The sequence below is a fragment of the Natrix helvetica genome, assembly GCF_964273705.1.
Source record: "Natrix helvetica genome assembly, chromosome: Z".
Classification (NCBI taxonomy): domain Eukaryota; kingdom Metazoa; phylum Chordata; class Lepidosauria; order Squamata; family Natricidae; genus Natrix; species Natrix helvetica.
In genome coordinates this window covers 142,070,096-142,090,400 of record NC_138554.1, presented here as the reverse complement: position 1 = coordinate 142,090,400, position 20,305 = coordinate 142,070,096, and the positions used below count along the sequence as shown (strand labels likewise).

Below are 20,305 nucleotides of genomic sequence, written 5' to 3'. Positions count from 1 at the left end.
TATGAAGTGAAGCAAGATCTGAGGCAAAAAGGCGCAAACTTGTATATATCAAACGTTTACCCCAAACCCTCCCCACAGATACCCCGACCCAATGTCCAATCTCCAACTCCCAAAGGTGACATGAGGGGCACATATTCAAGTGGTATGCAGAGATGGTTGGCCTTGACCAAACCCAAACACGAGCCTTCAGCATGCGCAGAAGATGGTGAGAACAAAACTCCCTCTTTTGAGATGTCTCCACCAGCACGATTCCCCTCCCAAATACCATAAAACCCCCTCTCTCCAATACTATGGCAGCTGATAGCAAGCAAGTGATACATAGAGGTACTAATACTTTGCGTGATTTTGATTCTATGCCTCTGTTTATGCCACCGAGTGTCGTATTAGCTTTTTTGGCTGCCGCCACATACGGCTGGCCCATGCTAAGTGATCGTCCACTTGGACTCCCAGGTCCTTCTCCCAGTGAAGGTGTAAAGCCTTGCTTTTCTCCATGTTAAATTCCATGTTATTGTTCAAGTCTCTCGAGATCCTTTTGGATGCTGAGGTCGTCTTCTGGGTTGATGGCAACTCCTGCCAGCTCCCTCTCAGGACAAGGACAGTATTAAAATTGTAATGTTAATATTATTATATAATATTATATAATTATACATAATGTCATATATTAATACAATAATAGAATAGTACAGTATAATATTATAATTAATATAATAAATATATAGTTTAATATAATGTAATATAATAGTACAGTACAGGATAGTAAAGTTAAGCGTTGCCCTCACAGCTCTTCCGCTAGAGGAAAACCGGAAGTCTGTTCCTGAACTTCCGGTTTGCCCTTAGGGGTGGGTTTTCAGTCTCCGGAGGCTTCAGGGAAGCTCCTGAAGCCTCTGGAGGGTCTCCGGGGGGAGGGAGGCGGTTTTCACCCTCCCCAGGCTCCTATAAAGCCTCTGGAGCCTGGGGAGGGTGAAAAAAGAGGCCAAAAGCAGGGGGGGTCACGCTGGTTGCACGTGCATATGCGCAGGGGGTATCATGTGCGCATGCACCCTGGGTTGTGCGCATAGCATTATGGGTGTGTGCACACACACCCCACATACACAACCCCTCTGCGCTCCCCCCCCCGCTTTTGGCATGTGATCCAAAAAAGCTTAGCCATCACTGGTATATAATTAATATAATATAGTATAATTTAATATAATTAATATAATATAGTAGAGTATAATATAATTAATATAATATAGTATAGCATAATATAATTAATATAATATAGTATAGCATAATATAATTAATATAGTATAGTATGGTATAATTAATATAATATAGTATAGTGTAGTATAGTAGTATAATATAATTAATATAATATAGTATAGCATAATATAATTAATATAATATAGTACAGTACAGTACAATACAACACAACACAACACAACACAACATAATACAACACATAATAATATTATGTTATTAATATAATAAGAATAATGTAGAGGAAAAAGGGCCCCTGTCCCCATTGGAGGTGTGGTCCTTACGATGCCCCAGCAATCCTAGGGGGAGCCTCTGAATTGATTCAAGGGACGCGGACCTGACCAGGAACTCTCCTCTGCCCCTTAGGTCCCTCTCCAGGGGAACCTCACCCTCACCCGAGAAAGGGCTCGTTTGGAGACCAGAGACCAATTCCGCACTGCCTGTGGAGGCTGTCCCTGCCCCACTGCTTTCTTCGGAGGATCCATACTCAGCCAAACCAAGACAAGCATCAGGGGGTGGGAATGACCCCTGCCCACATCTTGCATCCCCTCACAGAGTCATTGCTTAGTGTCTGCCCTCGCCGGACAGTTCTTCTCTCTTGCAGGGCAACAGAAGCATCAGCGACACAGAGGAGCCGAGCCTGGCCGAGGGAGGGGACGTCATTGAGATCCCAGCTGGGCATGCTTTATGACGGTCGCGAGGATGCGCTCATCCCATGGAAGAGCTGGATAAGAGGCCAATAAGAAGGCATCCCCTGCGGGATTTCGGGAGGGAGGGAGACGGGGCCTGCCATCAATACTAAGAATTGCACTGTCCCACTCACTCATACACATACTCATACTGGCTTAGTGGGTTTACCAATATTTTCCCCGCAACTCCCTTCACTAAAAATCCAAGAATTGGAAAATGGTTAAAAAGGGGGTTGAAACCCCACCCAGGATGGCAATGGGAGAGATGTTGATTCTCAAGTTGTGGTGCTGGTGCTTTCCAGGGGGGTGGGGGGAGATCTCAATGCAGAAGAAGCCTCTGAACCTCTGATGAAAAACATGGTTTCTCCAGGGAGTTGGAAATCTGCCTTGGGATCCATATGCGCATAGCAATTCCCATTCCTCTCTACTCTGTCAAAAGCCTTTTAAATGTTGCAGTCTTTTGCAAAATTGGTGGGAAATTCCCCTGGTGATGGTTGGGCAGACTAAATGAGGACCCCTGCAAGGGAAAAGATGTGTCCCTTGTCCCAGCTCTCTTGGGCTTCTCTATCTAGTTTCAGATGTTCTGGAGGTCAAGCTCCAGATTGATCAGCCTGCTTTCTTCTGTTCCATGCAGGCGTCATCCTTTGGGACTACAACTCTCTTCAGAAAGACCTCAGTCAAGCCTCAGTCCAAGACAGCAACTGAAATGACTGCATCTGACAGCATTGAAGACAAGGCCTCCGCCCTGGACATCTCAGCCTCCCTCAGGGCCAGTTTCCTGGGGAAACTGTTTGAATGGGAGGATCAGCCAAATATCATCATGATACCAAGAAGTCCAAGAAACAGCCCAGAGTCATTATGTTCAGTACAAAACCACCACCAAGTATGAACAGCTGACAATGAGCCACCCAGAATGTCTCTTACGCAGCTGTCTTTGATCATAGCAAAGCCACCCACGTGGTCACCGCCATCCTCTATGGAGCCCAGGCCTTCTTTGTCTTTGACCGAGAAGTTTCTTCAATGGAGACAGTGAAAACTGTAGAAGGAAACCACCAGGCTACAATGACGAATGAAATATCAATGGGAGGAGAAGCAAAGGTCAAACACAATGATGAGGAGAAAGAGAATGTTCTGAAGCTGAGGTGTAAGTTCCATGGAGGCTTTTCTTTGGAGAGGAATCCAGTCACTTTCCAGGATGCTATTAAAGTTTACGCATCTCTACCAAAAATGTTAGGGGAACGTTAGGAGAAGGCTGTGCTTGTATGGGTCTGGCTCTACCCACTAACCAAACTGGACACCAGGGCAGCTGAGATGGTCCATGAAATCAACCTAGCATTGATATTTGATTCTGAAAAGATCTTGAAGGAACTCAATGAAATCCGGATGCAAAGCAATGACCTAGCCAATGATCCCTTTGCTGAGACCTTCCTCGAGATCAAGAGGAAGATCTAGGAATTCAAGGATCTGTGCAGGCAACACAAGCAGACTTTCCAGAAACAGCTGGCCAGAGGGTTGCCTTCCATCCAGGGAGGGAAGCAGGAGGAAGGGACCCTGATGGACCTATTGATGTCCATCAAAGAGTCACCCTGCAACAGCCAAAGAGTTTATGAATTTCTGTAAAGCAAGAAGGGAAATTAGCCATGTCAAATCATATCTAACTATTATAAATAATATATAAAAGGTATCTCACCTCAAAACAAGTTGGAAGAAATAGAACTTGATGGCCAGAATGTATACATGGTCTCCTTTATGTTCACCTATTTAGATGAAGAGAAGCTATTTCTGCTGAGCTTACAAAATTGGCTTCAGGGACAATTCTTGCAAGAATCAGACCACAAAGTCCATTCCTGGGGTGAAGAAAGGCATGGCCTGGTTTGAGGAGAAGGAATGGACTCACGATGCTCACCAAGTTGCCAAATTCCTTCAAGACTTTTTCAGTATCAATCAATCTCTGGTACCAAAGAGCATCAAGGCAGGTCATCCGTGATGTTCTTTCTCACCCCTTTCTGTTTTCTGGGGATGAATTCATATTTTCCCAGCTGCTGCCACCTGTTTTCTGCAAGGCTGAGTCGGTACTCCTCTACATCAGGGGTACCCAACTCATGGGCTGTGAATGAGCCATGGACCACCAGGAACCGGGCCACACAAGTGAGCAAAACTTCAACTGTGTACATGATGGATCCAGGCGACATATGGAACTACAAGCACTCATTCCATGGGAAAATTGCCCCCCCCCACCGAACCAGTTCCTGGTGCCCAAAATATTGGGGGCAGCTGTTCTATATCATCTTCCTGGGGCAATACCTGGATTCCCTAGGAAGGGCATCTCTGTTTCAATCGGAGATCTTCTTATTAAATCTCCTCCTTTTTATTCACAAAAGAAGCTTTGTCTTTGGGGGGGGGTGTCAAGGGGACTAATGAAGCTCAACCTAACCAGCTCTGTGCCGCAATGTGATGAAAAGCCAGGGGGAAGAAGGGGAGGGGGTCCAATCGTCCTGGAGGAGGGGGACATAGAATTCAGTAGCTTTTACTCCAAGGGCGGGTCAGAATGCAGGGTCTCCCCCAAAGCTTTTCACTCTGGGTCCAGGGAGGGGCTCCTTCTGGGTGGAAATCGGACTCCTGCTGGGTCCTTCCCATCTCTTAGCGTCCTTCAACTCCACTCCAGATGCTTCTCTCCACTGACTCGCTTTGGGTCTCCTGGTCAGGCAAGAGGAAGAAGGACACGTATCCAGCAGCCACATTTGCAGCCGAAAATTTGGGTCTGTCTCCTGAAGAAATTTAGTGGCTGGACATGTGTCCTTCTTCCTCTTGCTTGACCAGGAGACCTAAAGCATGTTGCTGAAGAAGGACAATGCTCCATCTGGTTCCCATTGAGGATGATGGACCACATCTTATTTGACGTTGCCTGTTCCATGCCCTCCCATTCCTTCCCCAACGTGGACCAAAATCCTGCAACCATTCTTCCTAGGTTTTAGTCTCCAGGGTTTAATCAGCTTAGTTGCTCTTCTCTGCACTTGTTCCAAAGTCTCAGCAGCCTTTTTCAAACAAGGTGACCAAATCTCGATGTGGCATTTCAGGTGTGGCCTTACTAAGGCTTTATAAACCGGTACTACCACTTCCAGTGATGTTGATTCTATGCCTCTGTTTATACAGCTGGTGATCGTGTTAGCTTTTCGGCTGTTGTGAGATACAATCTCGCAGTCACATTTATTGAGGGCTTGCAAGGGTTTTACAATCTCTGACCTCTGTACCAATCATAAACTCGTCAGCACGAGTTCAAAGGACGGAGAGATTGAGCAGAGGAGCAGCCACAGAGAGGAGGAGATCCACCTGCCACCATGGATTCCTGATTCCTCCGAGCAGGTGAGGACCCCCCCCCAGAAGCGCTGTGACCCCCAAGTTGGCATTTGCTGGGCCAACGGAGCAGAGTGGGGTGAGGGCAGGGCTGTTCCTGGGTACCTGGTGGAAAGCAGGTGGGTCTTGAACTGGGTTGGTAGTTGCTTTTACACGAGAGCAAGCAGCTTCTTCGCTATCGGAAATATTCCGGGGTGGATAGGACACCAGAATCCCTCAATGTTGGGCGGTTTCCACAGGACAGAAAAACGGGGGATTTAGCCATAGATGTGACACAGAAGGACCTGTTTTCTTGGGGAGGAGAAAATATTCCAGGAAATTTGAGGAGAGGGGTTGCTCCTTTTCGGAAGGCTGCTGAATTCTGTCCAGGTAGCTAACAAGGGGAGAGCTGGAATGGGAGGGAGGGAAGGAGAGGACACTTCATCCATAGCACCCCCACCATTATGACTCTTAATCCCCCCTCCCGACTCGCCAGGAATCTTTCCAGTGAGATGCCAACTCTGCTCCTTCCAGAGGATCCGACTTTGCTCTCTGTGCTGGGGGAGGGGAGGGGGTGGGGAGAGGGAATGGGAGGGGCCAGAGACAAACCACTTTGCTCTTGTTCCTCCCCAGAAGGTCTGCAGGGGAGGCGGGGCTTGGCTGAACCCCCAAGGTTGAGGGGCTCCTTCCAGGAGGGGGGAGGAGGAAGTGGGCAGCCGTGTCCATGTGTGTCTTCCTTCTCAATCAATCCGTCAGTCACTCAATCAATCAGAAGGGAGCCAGAAGGGACCTTGGAGCTCTTGCTCAAGCAGGAGATCCTATACCCGTGAGGGTGAACCTATGCAGGCGTTACCAGAGGTGGCACACAGACCCCTGTCCCTGGGCACATGCACCGTCGCCAGCTGCTCTTCCGGGTCCTGCTACAAGCATCAGTGCCATCCAGGTGCTCCTAATGCGAAGACCAGCTGCCATGCGCGTGCCAGAACCCGGAACAGAGCAGCTGGCCGGAGCGCATGCCTGCAATGGAACTCGGAAGTGCAGCTGGATGCCATGTTCATGCACACCAGGCAGCTGCTCTCTTATTAATTATGGAGCACCCATGGTCTGGTGGCAAAACGTTCCACTGGCTAATTGTTCTCCCTGTTATGGAGTTTCTCCTCAATTCCAGGTTATTTCTCTCCTTGATTAGTTTCCATCCATTGCTTCTTCTCCTGCCTTCTGGGGCTTTGGGGAAGAATAAGACCCACCTATTCCAAGCAGCTGGCCTGGCTCAACTTTGATCTAACCATATCGCTCCTGACGGGTTTTTAATTGGGTATTTTAATTATATTTAATTATCTAGGGGTTTTTAAATACTGTATTCTAATTGTTTTTTATTTATCAGCCGACCTCCTCCTTGTGTATGTCTCGGTATATGTCTCTGTTATATGTTTGTTTTGTCCACATATTTATTTCATATGTTTCATTGTACGCCGCCCCGAGTCCTTCGGGAGAGGGTGCGGCTAAGAAATAAATATTTATTATTATTATTAGAAGAGGACCCCCTTTTCTTTGGGGCAGCCCCTCAAATTCTGGAAGGCTGCTGTCCTGTCCAGTCCTCCTTTTCTCTAGACTGGCCAAACCCAAATCCTGCACCCATCGTTCATGTGTTCCTGTCTCTGGGCCTTTGATCACCTTCGTTGCTCTTTGCTTTTTTCAAGAGGCAACTGGACTTCCTGGCTTTTCTTTGAGGAAGTTTCGCTTCTCCTCCAGGAAGCTTCTTGGGCTCAGTTCTTAGTTGATCTTCTTTGCACTTTTTCCAAAGCCTCAACACCTTTTTGGTGATGTGGTGATGAAAACTGGATGCAGAGCTTCACCTGTAGCCTTACTACAGCTTTGCAAAGCAATTGGGTAGGCTTTGGGGGGATTTCAAGTGGGCTTTTATCCCCCTCCCCAAAAGAAATCTCGGAGATGCTACTGATTCTCACCAGGGACCCTTATTTTTCAGGGGAAAGAAATCAGATCTCTGCATTTCCCCTCCACCCCCACCCCCCCAAGAATCCCCAACACCAAAACCAAAGCAGCCTTTTCCCTATGGGGAAAACAGGATCTAAACCCTTCACGAGGGGGGGTCTCTCATGGTGAGGACAGGAACTGCAATCATCACAACTCCCACTAGAAATAGGATAGGATAGGATAGGATAGGGTAGGGTAGGGTAGGGTAGAGTAGAGTAGAATAGAATAGAATAGAATAGAATAGAATAGAATAGAATAGAATAGAATAGAATAGAATAGAATAGAATAGAATAGAATAGAATAGAATAGAATAGAATAGAATAGAATAGAATAGAATAGAATAGAATAGAAGTGGAAACAAGGCCTGTATGTCACTAGCAATTTGTGTGAATTGTTTTCAAAGGGAAACCAGAGATGTGGATATCACCAAATCACTCAATCAAATCCATATGGTGGCTTTGGCAAATGATTTAGTATTTCAGAGCTGGGGGGAACCTTGGAGGTCTTCTAGTCCAGCCCCCTGCTTAGGCAGGAAACCCTGTACCAGTTCAGACAAATGGCTGCCCAACCTCTTCTTAAAAACCTCCCGTGTGGAGCATTTACAACTTCTGGAGGCAAGTTGTTCCACTGCTTAATTCTTCTAACTGTAAGGAAACGTCTTAGTTCTAGGTTTCTTTTCTCCTTGATTATTTTCCACCCATTGCTTCTTGTCCTACCCTCAGGTGTTTTGCGGAATAGCTTGATTCCCTCTTCTTTGTGGAAGCTCCTGAGAACGTACCAAATTTGCAATGATACTAAGCTGGCAGGAATAGCCAACACCCGAGAAGACTTGAACCCTGGGCCCTATCTAACAAAATGAAATTCAGTGTAGAGAAAAGTAAAGTCCTACACTTAGGCAAGAAAAGCCCAAAGTGCACATATGAACTGGGTGAAATTAGGCTTCATAGCAGTGACTGTCAGAGGGATCTTGGAGTCTTAGTGGACAACCAGCTAAATAGGAGCCAGCTGTGTGCAGCTGCAGCCAAAAAAGCCAATGCAATCCTAAGTGGCATTAATAGAGGGACACAATCAAGATCATGTGAGGTATTAACACCACTCTATAAAGCCTTAGTAAGACCACACCTAGAGTACGGAATCCGGTTTTGGTCACCAGACTATAAAAAACGATGTGGAGACTCTAGAAAGAGTACAGAGATGAGCAACAAAGAGGATTAGGGGACTGGAGACTAAAACATATGAAGAACGGTTGCAGGAACTGGGCGTGGCTAGTTTAACGAAAAGAAGGAGCAGGGGGGACATGAGAGCAGTCTTTCAGTATTTGAGAGGCTGCCCCAGAGAGGAGGGGGTCAAGCTATTTCCCAAAACACCTGAAGGCCAGATAAGGAACAATGGGTAGAAGCTAACCAAGGAGAGATTCAACCTGGAAATAAGGAGACATTTCCTGACAGAGAGAACAATCAACCCATGGAACAGAAATTTCCTTCAGAAGTTGTGGGAGCTTCATCACTGGAAGCTTTCAAGAAGACCTTGGACTGCCACTTGTTAGAAATGGTGGAGGGACCGTGATGGTGAACCAATGGCACGTGTGGCACAGGTCACACATGGAGCCATTCGTTAGGGCACACGAGGCATTGCCCTGTCAGCTCCAGGGCACATACGTGTGCTGGCCAGCTGACTTTGGCCTTCTTTTGAGGCCATTTTTCGCCCTCGGGAGGCTTCAGGGGGGAGGCTGTTTTCGCCCTCCCCAGGCTCCTATGAAGCCCCTGGAGCCTAGGGAGGGCGAAAAAAGTCTGCCAAAAGCAGGAGGGTTGTGTGCGTATGCGCACAGGGGATTCACACACACAGCATTATGGGTGTGGCACTCCCGTGCATGAGCCCCCTGTGCTCCCCTCACTATTAGCACACGATCCAAAAAAGGTTAGCCATCACTGGTGTAAGGTCTCTTGCTTGAGCGGGGGGTTGGACTAGATGACCTATAAGGTCCCCTCCAACTCTGTTAATCTCTTAAGATATTGGAAGACTGCTATCATGTCTCCCCTGGTCCTTCTTTCTATTAAACTAGACATACGCAGTTCCTGCAACCGTTCTTCATATGTTTTAGCCTCCAGTCCCCTAATCGTCTTTGTTGCTCTACTCTGCACTCTTTCCAGAGTCTCAACTCAATCCAGCTGCCTAAAATTCAGGGACGGGAGTAGAAACAGCCCCCTTATTAATAGCCGCCAGAATCTGGATACCTCCAGGATCCCGCCATCTGTCCCGATTTCCTCTTTGGCCTAAGCGGAGTCCACTTCTTCAATTCTAAGTTCTTCCGCAGTTGGGCTTCTTCTTTAGACCTGAGGGAACTTAACAGATGAACAGAATTGGAAGGGACCTTGTAGGTCATCTAGTCCAACCTCCCGCTGAAGCAGGAGACCCTACACCATTTATTCTACAATCAATAAATCAGAATAGAGCTGCAAGGGACCTTGAAGGTCATCTAGTCCATCCCCCTGCTTGAGTAGGAGACCCTTACAGAATTACAGAATCAAAGAGTTAGAAGGTACCTTGGAGGTCATCTAGTCCAACCCCCTGCTCAAGCAGAAGACTCTATTCCACTTCTGACAAAGGGTTGTCCAGCCGTTCTTCAAAATCTCCAGTGATGGAGCGCCCACAGCTTCTGGTGGCAAGCTGTTCCCCTGGTTAATTTTTCTCACTGTTAGGAAGTTTCTCCTTCATTCCAGGCTGCTTCTCTCCTTGGTTAGTTTCCATCTGTTGTTTCTTGTCCTGTCTTCTGATGCTTTCAAAATAAGTGGATCCCCTCTTCTTTGGGGCAGCCCCTCAAGCACTGGAAGAGTCCTATCATGTCACTCCTCCTTTTCTCTAGACTGGCCTTAACCAAATTCTGCAACCGTTCTTTATATGTTTCAGTTCTCCAGGCCTTTAATCACCTTACTTGCTCTTCTCTGCACTTTCCCCAAAGTCTCAACATCTTTTTTGTAACATGGTGACCAAAACTGGGTGCTGTAATGTCGAGCATGCCTCCTTCAATATTCAAGAAAGGAAAACCTCAACTCCGTTTTAATAGAGATAAAGTACTTTTACTAGATATGAAATGAAAGCAGCAAAAGGAAAGCAAGATCTGAGCCAGAAAGGCGGGAACATATACATATCAAACGTTTACCCAGCACCCTCCCCCCAATTCCCCAACCCATTGGCCAATCTGCAGCTCCCTAAGGTGCCATGTGGGGAGCATCTTCATCTTCAAACAGCCTCTTCAAGTTGGTATGCAGAACGGTTGGCCTTGACCAAGTCCAAATATCAGCCTCCAGCATGCGCAGAAGACAGTGAGAACAAGACTCCTCCAGCACAATATAATTCCCTTCCCCAATACTGTGCACCACCACCCCACGTTCCTATGGCAGCCGATAGCAAGGAAGTGTAGCAAGCAAAACAGAGGCTGACATGTATTCCAGGTGCGGCCTTACTAAGGCTTTACAAAGCTGTATTAAGACTTCATGTGATTTTGAGCCAATGCCTCTGTTTATACAACTGAGGATCATGTTAGCTTTTTTGGCTGCTGTGAGATGCAATCTCGCAGTCACATTTATTGAGGGCTTGCAAGGGTTTTACAATCTCTGCCCTCTGTTCCCATCATAAACCCCGTCAGCAGTTCAAAGGACGGAGAGATTGAGGAGAGGAGCAGCCACGGAGAGGAGGAGATCCACCTGCCACCACGGATTCCGGATTCCAACCAGGTAGGACCCCCCCAGAAGCGCCGTGACCCCGGAGTTGGCACTTGCTGGGCCAGCAGAGTGGGGTGGGGTGAGGGCAGGGCTGTTTCCGAGTATCTGGTGGAAAGCAGGTGGGTCTTGGACTGAGCTACTCAGTGTTTTTACCCAAGAGCAAGTGGTCCCTCCACTCTCAGATATGCTCCGGGGTGGATAGGACACCAGAGTCCCTCAATGTTGGGCGTTTTCCAGAAGGCAGAAAAGCAAGGAATTTAGCTACAGATTTGACACGAAAGAGGAGGGACATTCCAGGAAATTTGGGGAGAGGGGTTGCTACTTTTTTAAAAAAACAATTTTTATTAGTTTCTGAACAAGGCCAAACAAACACAAAAATAAAAATGAAAAAAAAACATCTTCCATTACAAATTGTAGAAAGTGTGTCAGTTGGTTACAGTATTTCCATGTATCTCTTCCATAATCCCCACTTACTTTTCATATCAAATCGCATATTTTAAATTAACCTATATTCATGTATGTCAGAATTATTATATCTCAACCTTAATTTGACTATAATTGTTTTTACATCCTTTTATATATAATATTCAAAATCTAAAATAGGATTATATGATAACATTCAATTAAATCATCCTAAAATCATCCAATCACAATACATCTTTATAACATATTCTAGATAAAGCTTTTAAACCTCCTCTCATTATCTCCATATATTGTTTATATAAAATTTCATATTATAAAATGAATATATCTATATGTATTGTTATCATTATTAACCATTATTTAACTATAGCTATTGTCGCTTCGTTTTCTACATACTACTAGTAAACTAAATTTAGCTTAATTTTTATTATACATTTTTATTGCATCAACCTGTATCTTTCCAGTGATAGTACGGTCTTATATCTCTTGCCATTTGTAGCATTAATGTTCTAGTTACTTTCTTAATAAATCTTGGCAATATGCTGTTCCTTTCGTATCTCACAAAAGCTTGAAACCCAACTTCTGCTCTTTCCATCAGCTTATCTTTGGTTATCACTAGTGTTTCTATCAAGATTTCTCTCCTTATCTCTGTCAATTTTTCTCTCTTTTCTTCTCATGTGCTTTGAAGTCTGGGTTAGAGTTCCAATCCATCCATCTCCCCTTTCCATATTCCACTCTTGCCATTACCAACCACGCTCACTTTGTTGTCAGTAGCCACAGATTTCTTATCTCTTTGCTCAGTTTTTTCTTCCATCTTTTGAACTCTGTCCTCCACTTTCTTCATTTGGTAAACATCCTCAGTTTCTCCATCCAATTTTTCTGTTTTTTCTTTTTCAATTCTCTCTGTCACAACTAATAGATTTTGAATTTCAAACATAATCATTTGCAATGTTACAGTTTCTTTTTCCTGCTGAGCCATTCTTTCAATTTTGCAGATACTGCCACTATTGGGTTAAGGCTATTTTAATAAACTTCAAACAGGTTCATTTATTATCTTTCAAGTCAAAATGTTGTCTTCCCTCCAATAGCTAGAGATAGAACTTCCAAAAGGCACTGGTATAAACAACTTGTGCTCTTCCTACTATCACTGTCAGTAAACAAGCTGAAAGAACCTTGAATCTCAAGTGATCAAAGAGAAAGAAAAAAAAACAATGTATTCAGCCTCCAGCCCCTAAGTGGCAGCATAACTGCTTTTCCTCCTGATGTTACAACCCTCTTTATAATCCTTCTTATTTTCTTCTTTATATTCCAAGCTTAAGAAAGAAAAGAAACCCTTAAATGGAGATCAAAAACAATCCAATCAATCAAATCAAACATTATAAAAAAAGGAGGAGAATTTTAATCCATAGGGATAAACAAAAGTGAAAAAGAAGTAGAAAGAATTAATCTATTTAGTTTAAAAAATAGGGAGCCCCTGCAAAAGTTCCATCCGTGAAAAAAAAAAAGAAATTAGAAACTGGATAACACACTAAGTTCAATGAAGATCAGTCTCGCTGCCTACAGTCTTTTGTCTTCAATCTTAACTTATTCTGGAGCTGTCCCAACTTCAGTAGCTTTATTAGCTGCGTTTCTGTCACCGGAAAAAAGGCTATTCCTGGATCTTTCAGGGACTTTGCAATATCCCTGAGATCAGCAGGAGGTGCCCTTCTCAATCACCATCTCTGCGGGACAGTTCAGGTCCAAATGGACCATCCAGCGGCAGGAATTTGACTGCGATCTCAGAACACCAAGATCGCAAATTGTGCCATCGCGACGTCAGCTCTCTTCTCCCCGGGGTTTCCACTTTTTGGAAGACTGCTGAATTCTGTGCAGGGAGCTAAACAAGGTAAGGGAATTGGGAGGGGAGCGACACTTTCTTCCAAAGTCCTCACACCATTATGACTCTCAATCCCCCCTCCCAACTCTGATTTTTTCCAGTGAGATTCCAACTCTGATCCTGCCAGAGGGTCAGACTTTGCTCTCTGTGCTGCGGGGGAGGGGGGAATGGGAGGAGCTAAAGAGAAACCACCTTGTTTTCATTCCTCCTTCGCTAAAAACCTCTTGTGGGCAGAGTGCAGGGGGAGCTTGGCTGAAGCTCCAAAGTTGAGGAGCTCCTTCCAGGAGGAGGGGGGAGGAAGTGGAAAGGCATGTCCATTTTGTGTCCTTCTTCTCAATCAATGACTCAATCAATGACTCAATCAATCAATCAATCAATCAATCAGAATAGAGCTGGAAGGGACTCCTAATCGAACGCCCTGCTCAAGCAGAGGACCCTATTCCATCCCAGACAATTAGCTTTATAATCTCTTCTTTAAAAACCTCCCGTTTTAAGAATGGGGCACCCACAACTTCTGGTGGCAAGCTGTTCAACTGGTTAGTTGTCCTCACTGTTTCTTCCTTGATAAATTTCCATCCATTGTTTCTTGTCCTGCCTTCTGGTGCTTTGGATAATAGGTGGAAACCATCCCCCCAGCTCTTCCATGGGGCAGGCCCTCCCTCCGATACTGGAATCCTGCCATCATGTCCCCCCTGGTCCTTCTTTTATCTAGACTAGCCAAACCCAAATCCTGCATCCCTCCTTCATAGGTTTTAGTCTTCAGGCCTTTACTCAACTTGGTTGCTCTTCATCCCAAAGGTGCTTTTTTCAAGAGGCAACTGGAGACTTTCTGGTTTTTCTTTGAAGAAGATTTGCTTCTCATCCAAGACTCTTATGGATGTTAAAAGGATTGCGTTAGCTTTTTCAGCTGTTCTTCATTTTTCTTTCTCCGGGATTTTAGTCATCCTAGTTGCTCTTCTTTGCACTTTTCCCAAAATACTCAACATCTTTTTTGTACTGTGGGGACCTTTCCATTTTGGGGATTTCAAGGGGGCTTTTCTCCCCTTCCCCAAAGGTAATCTTGGAGCTGCTACTCACCAGGTACCCTTATTTTCAGAGGAAATCAGATCTCTGGATACCCCCCTCCACGCACACCCCAAGAGCCCCCACCCCCAAAACCAATAATCAGCCTTTTTCCCTTATGGGGAAAACAGAGTCTCAACCCTGCACCGCCCTCTCCTGGTGAGGAGGGGAACTGTGATCATTGCAACCTAAAGGAAGGACACTATTAAAGGGACGTAATTAATGGAGCTGCCCAAGGAGTTGCAAATTTTGCCCCCTCAAAGACTTCTGCACTGCCACCAGCTGTGATCTGGGACTGCTGCTCCTACTCCAAGGGTCTCTGGGGAGTGTGCCTTGCTCAGACAACCCAGAATGTGGGGGTAATGTGGCTGTGCCCACATCCTGCATCCCCTCACAGAGTCAACAGTCAGTTTTTGCCTCCTCCAGATGTTTCTCCTCTCTTGTAGGGCAGTAGAAGCATCGGCAATTGCAGGAGCCAAGCATGGCCCTGGAAGAGGACACCATAGAGATAGCGGCCCTGGGACGCCCCTTCCAGCTGGGGACCTTGTACGACTGCCGCAAGGATGCACTCATCTCAGGTAGGAGCTGAAGGAGAGGCTGATGGGTCTCTGGAGGGAGGGAGGGAAGGAGGGAGGGAGGGAGGGAGGAAAGGAGGGAGGGAGGGAAGGAGAGAGGGAGGGAAGGAGGGAGGGAGATGGGCACAGCCATCAATGCACAGACTCAACTCAGGGATAGAGTTGAGCTCCTGGGTACATGACACGTAATAGCAGCTAGCTAAGTAGGACCTTCTAGCTGGGAATGTGTATCCAACCCTTCGCCAAGGATGCATCAGGATTGGCACCGATTACCAAACATAGGCTGGGTTTCCTCCCCAGAAGCAAAGTCACTGAATTGGTTTGGGAAATGGATAAAAAAAGAAGTCTAGGGCAGTGGTGGGATTTAAATAATTTAACAACTGGTTCTCTGCCCTAATGACCAGCTGGGTATGCAGTGGAGTAGCCCAAGGCTCTGTTTTGGGCCCAGGACTCTTCAACATCTTCATCAATGATTTGGATGAGGGAATAAATGGGGAACTCATCAAATTTGCAGATGACACCAAGTTGGCAGGAATAGCCAACACTCCAGAAGACAGGCTTAAGATACAGAAAGATCTTGACAAACTTGAACATTGGGCACTATCTAATAAAATGAAATTCAATGGTGAAAAGAGTAAGGTTCTACATTTAGGCAACAAAAACGGAATGCACAGGTACAGAATAGGTGATACCTTGCTCAGCAGTAGTAACTGTGAGAGGGATCTTGGGAGTCCTAGTGGACAACCATTGAAATAGGAGCCAGCCGTGTGCAGCAGCTGCCAAAAAAGCCAACACAGTTCTAGGCTGCATCAACAGAGGGAGAGAATCAAGATCACGTGAAGGGTTAATACCACTTTACAATCCCTTGGTAAGGCCACACTTGGAATACTGCATTCAGTTCTGGTCGCCACGATGTAGAAAAGATGTGGAGACTCTAGAAAGAGTGTAGAGAAGAGCAACAAAGATGATTAGGGGACTGGAGACTAAAACATATGAAGAACGGTTGCAGGAACTGGGTATGTCTAGCTTAATATTTATTTATTTATTTTATTATTTTGACTTCTTAGTTGCCCCCTCTCCCCCAAGGGACTCGGGGCGACGTACATCAGCAGCGGTCACAACAATACAATATGGAGGAGGTGGAACAATAAATAAATAAATTACAATAATTTAAAACAATTAAAAACCCCAATGATAAAAAGTTAAAAATTAAAATTAAAAATGCCCAAGAGATGGAGAAGCTCTAAATTAAGCCAGGCCGGCTAGTCGGAACAGGTGAGTCTTAAGTTTCGTGCGGAAGGAGCGGAGGTCAGTTGTTGTCCTAATATCTGGGGTTAGGTCATTCCAAAGGGTAGGGCCCATCATAGGGAAGGCCCTACTCCTGGGCGCCGCCCTCTGACACTCTCTGGAGGACGGCACCCGGAGAAGTCCCTCTCTGTGCGAGCGAATAGGTCGCAGGGATGTGTGGGGCAGAACGCGATCCCGCAGGTAACTAGGCCCTGTGCCATGGAGCGCTTTAAAGATGGTAACTAACACCTTGAAGCGCACCCCGTAGGCCACAGGATTCCAGTGTAGGTCGCGCAGGAGAAGTGTTATATGGGAGTCCGGGCAGGGCCGTTGATGTATAGCGAGGAGCAAAGTATACTATCAACAGGCCCAACTGTCTCCCTGGGCCCCATCTCACGCCCAGAGACTCACACCCGGATATCTGCGACACAGTGAATTCTCTCGGCGCCAGATCCTCCCGCATAATTACCGCTACCCCACCGCCCCTACGCTGGGCCCGTGGCTGGTGGAATACACGGTAACCTGGAGGGCACATTTCCCCGAGGGGCAGACCCCCCTCCGGGCCCAACCAGGTAGAAAGAAGGACTAGGGGAGACATGATAGCAGTGTTCCAATATCTCAGGGGTTGCCACAAAGAAGAGGGAGCCAAGCTATTCTCCAAGGCACCTGAGGGTAGAACAAGAAGCAATGGGTGGAAACTAATAAAGGAGAGAAGCAACTTAGAACTGAGGAGAAATTTCCTGACAGTTAGAACAATTAATCAGTGGAACAGAAGTTGCCTCCAGAAGTTGTGAATGCCCCAACACTGGAAGTCTTTAAGAAGATGTTGGATAGCCATCTGTCTGAAACGGTATAGGGTTTCCTGCCTAGGCAGGGGGTTGGACTAGAACCAACTAAGATAATCCACTGTCCTAAACCATTCCAAATTTAATTCCGCCGCTTATTTCTTCTGTTCTCCAATTTAAATTAATTTTAAGTTTTTTATTGGCAGTCTCTTTTAAAACGGTAAAAATTCCTCACCAGCTGGAAACACTTTCTCTTTCCGTATCCTTCCGTTTTGGAGCCGCACCAATTTCATCAGCCTAATGGCTGGATTTTTGTTGCCGGCTTGAAGAACTTCTCTTGCATCGATCAGGGACTTTGCAATGTCCCTGAGATCAGCAAGACATATTCTTCCTGTTCACCGTCTCTTCGGGATGGTTTAGGTCCAATTGGACCACCCAGTGGCAAAAGTTTCGGCTGCGGTCTCGGAGCATCGAGGCCGCACGTCCGTATCGTCGCGATGTTGGCTCCTACCCCCATTATCAGGCATTCCTAATAGCAAAACTTACAGTTCAGAGTTAAGATACTTCTGACTTTCCATAATCTGTCCCATCATATGGTGTAAAAAGATGATGATTTCACTCCCATACTGAGCAGAGATACAAACATTACTTCTCTAGTTCACAAAGGCATTTAAAACTGACTGGTTTGCACGCAGGCAGAATGCCTCAGTGGCCAATAAGAAAGACAGATGTGATCATCTGTCATGGAACTACATTTCCCATAAGGCAGTCTCTGCCTACATTTCCCAGGAGACAGTTCTTAATTCCTACGCTAGCTATATACTGCTGGGGCACAACACCAGTTGTTAAATTATTTGAATCCCACCACAGATTTATAGGTTCCTGTAGTCTGCAATTTTTCCTCTGGAAATCCATTCCTACTCCAACACTACTCCAAATGTGTTCAGCCCAAATTGCATCGCTAAAAGTCTGTACAGATTCTCAATCTCTACCTGGATAACCATGATCTGGATGACTGAGAATATCTACAGACTAATAAATGCATAGCAATTCCTCTCTATTCAGTCCAAAGCCTTTGGAGTTGCAAAACTGGCAAAAAGCTTATCTGATGATTGAACAGAACAAATGAGGGAACCCTGCAGGGGAAAGATGTCTTCATTGTCCCACCACTCTAGAGCTCCTCTATCCAGTGACTGGTCTTTTGGAGGTCAGGGTTCATTTCATCTTCCTATCTTCTTCTGTTCCATGCAGGGGTCACCCTTTGGGATTACAACTCTCTTCAGAAGGACCTGACCATCAAGCCTCAGCCCAAGACAGAATCAGAAATCATTGCATCTGATAGCATAGATGCTAAGGCCTCTGCCCTGGACATCTCAGCCTCCCTCAAGGCCAGTTTCCTTGGAGGGCTAGTTGAGGTGGGAGGGTCAGCCAAGTATCTTCATGACGTCAAGAAGTCCAAGAAACAGGCCAGAGTCACCGTCCAGTACAAAACCACCACCAAGTATGAACAGCTGACAATGAGCCACCTGGGAATCCAGAATATCTCTTACCCAGCCGTCTTTGAGCATGGGACAGCCACCCATGTGGTCACCGCCATCCTATATGGAGCCCAGGCTTTCTTCGTCTTTGACCGAGAAGTTTCTTCAATGGAGATGGTGAAAAATATTCAAGAAAGTCTCCAGCATACAATTAAGAAGGAAATATCTTTCACAGGAAAAGCAGATATGAAGCTAAATGAGGAGGAGAAAGAGAATGCCCTCAAGTTCAATTGCAAGTTCCATGGGGACTTTTCTTTGGACAAAAATCCAGTGACCTTCCAAGATGCCATGAAAGTTTATGAGACTCTACCGAAAATGTTAGGGGATCATGGGGAGAAGGCTGTGCCAGTGCGGGTCTGGCTCTCCCCATTGACCAAGCTGGACCTTAGAGCAGCTAAGATGGTCCGTGAGATCAGCCTAAGATCACTCTTTGATACTGAAAGGATCTTGGAGGAACTCAATGAAATCGAGATGCAAAGCAACGATCTAGCCAAGAATCCCATTGCTGAGACCTTCCCTGAGATCAAGAGGAAGATCCAGCAGTTCGAGGATCTGTTAAAGCAACACAGGCAGATTTTCCAGAAACAGCTGGCCAGAGTGTTGCCTTCCATCCGGGGAGGAGGACAGGAGGAAGGGACACTGGTGGACCTCTTGATGTCTGTCAACCAGTCACCCTTCAACAGCCAAAAACTCCATGAATTTCTGGACACCAAGAAAAGAGAAATGAACTTTGTCAAATCTTATCTGACTATTCTAAATAATATAGAAGTGATCTCGTCTCAGAACAAGCTGGAAGAAATAGCTCTTGACCCCCAGAATGCATATGTGGTCTCCTTTATATTCACTTCTTTACATGAACAGGAGCCATTTCTCTTGAGTTTACAGGAATGGCTTCAGGAGCAATTCTCACAACAATCGACTAAGTGCACAAAGTCCACTTCCGAGGTCAAGAAAGGCCTGGCTTGGTTTGAGGACAAGGAGAGGACCCGCAATGCTCGCCAAGCTGCCAAATCCATCCAAGACTTTTTCAGTATCAATCAACCAAATGAGAATGTCCGCTTTGTTGTGGCCTCTCTCCCTGATGTGGACATTCTAGGACCCTCAATATACCTTTACGAAGATGGAGAGCTAGTCAGCAAGAGCTTTGAGTTACCTTCAGAACCTCTCCCTTTCCTGATCAGTGAACTGAGACACGACAGCATTCAGCTGAAGTTTCAGCCAGCTGAATATGGAAAGGCTACAATCTCCAACTATCTGGTAGAGTACAAGGTTGCAGGGGAAGAAAAATGGAAGACGGTGAGGACAGAGGATGCCAGGGAGCTGTTCCTGCTGAAAGACCTGTCTTCAAACACAGCCTGCCTATGCAGATACGCTGCTTGTTGCAAGGTAGGCCTTAGTAAATACAGTGACCTGAGCCCACCCATAAAGACCCTTCCCTCCAGCCCTCCTGAGAAATTGAGAATGATCACTGCAGCATCTTCTGTCATCTCTGTGGCCTGGATGAGTCCCAGCATTGTTGCCTCAGGAGTTGTGGTCAAGGAGTACAAGGTGGAGTACAGAATGGTGGAGGCTGGAGTTGGGAAGGACCAATGGACTGAAAAACGGACTGGGAGAAAAACAGAATTTTATCTAATTGAAGGCCTGAAGCCCCAGAAGGTGTATACAATACGAGTGTCAGCTGTGTGTGATAATGGAGTTCTGAGTGTCCCCAGTGAGAAATTGGAGGTCTCCACATCACTGGAGGAAGAAGATAGAGGAAACGTAGCCCACCAGTTCCTTCA

At 46.0% G+C, this 20,305-nt stretch overlaps 2 protein-coding genes across 2 annotated transcripts in view; both read left to right on the top strand.

The window, feature by feature from the left end:
* The window catches only part of LOC309381552 (GTPase IMAP family member 9-like), a 60,575-nt gene that overhangs the window by 37,033 nt on the left and 3,237 nt on the right, over positions 1-20,305 (top strand). The gene's annotated exons all lie outside the window — the stretch shown is intronic.
* LOC309381811 (stonustoxin subunit alpha-like) overlaps positions 14,821-20,305 on the top strand; it is a gene marked incomplete at both ends in the record, with an annotated part of 6,023 nt that continues 538 nt past the window's right edge. The window contains 2 exons of the mRNA XM_081933094.1: positions 14,821-14,917; positions 18,238-20,235. Coding sequence (XP_081789220.1) covers positions 14,821-14,917; positions 18,238-20,235 — 2,095 coding nt within the window. The remainder of the gene's footprint in view (positions 14,918-18,237; positions 20,236-20,305) is intronic.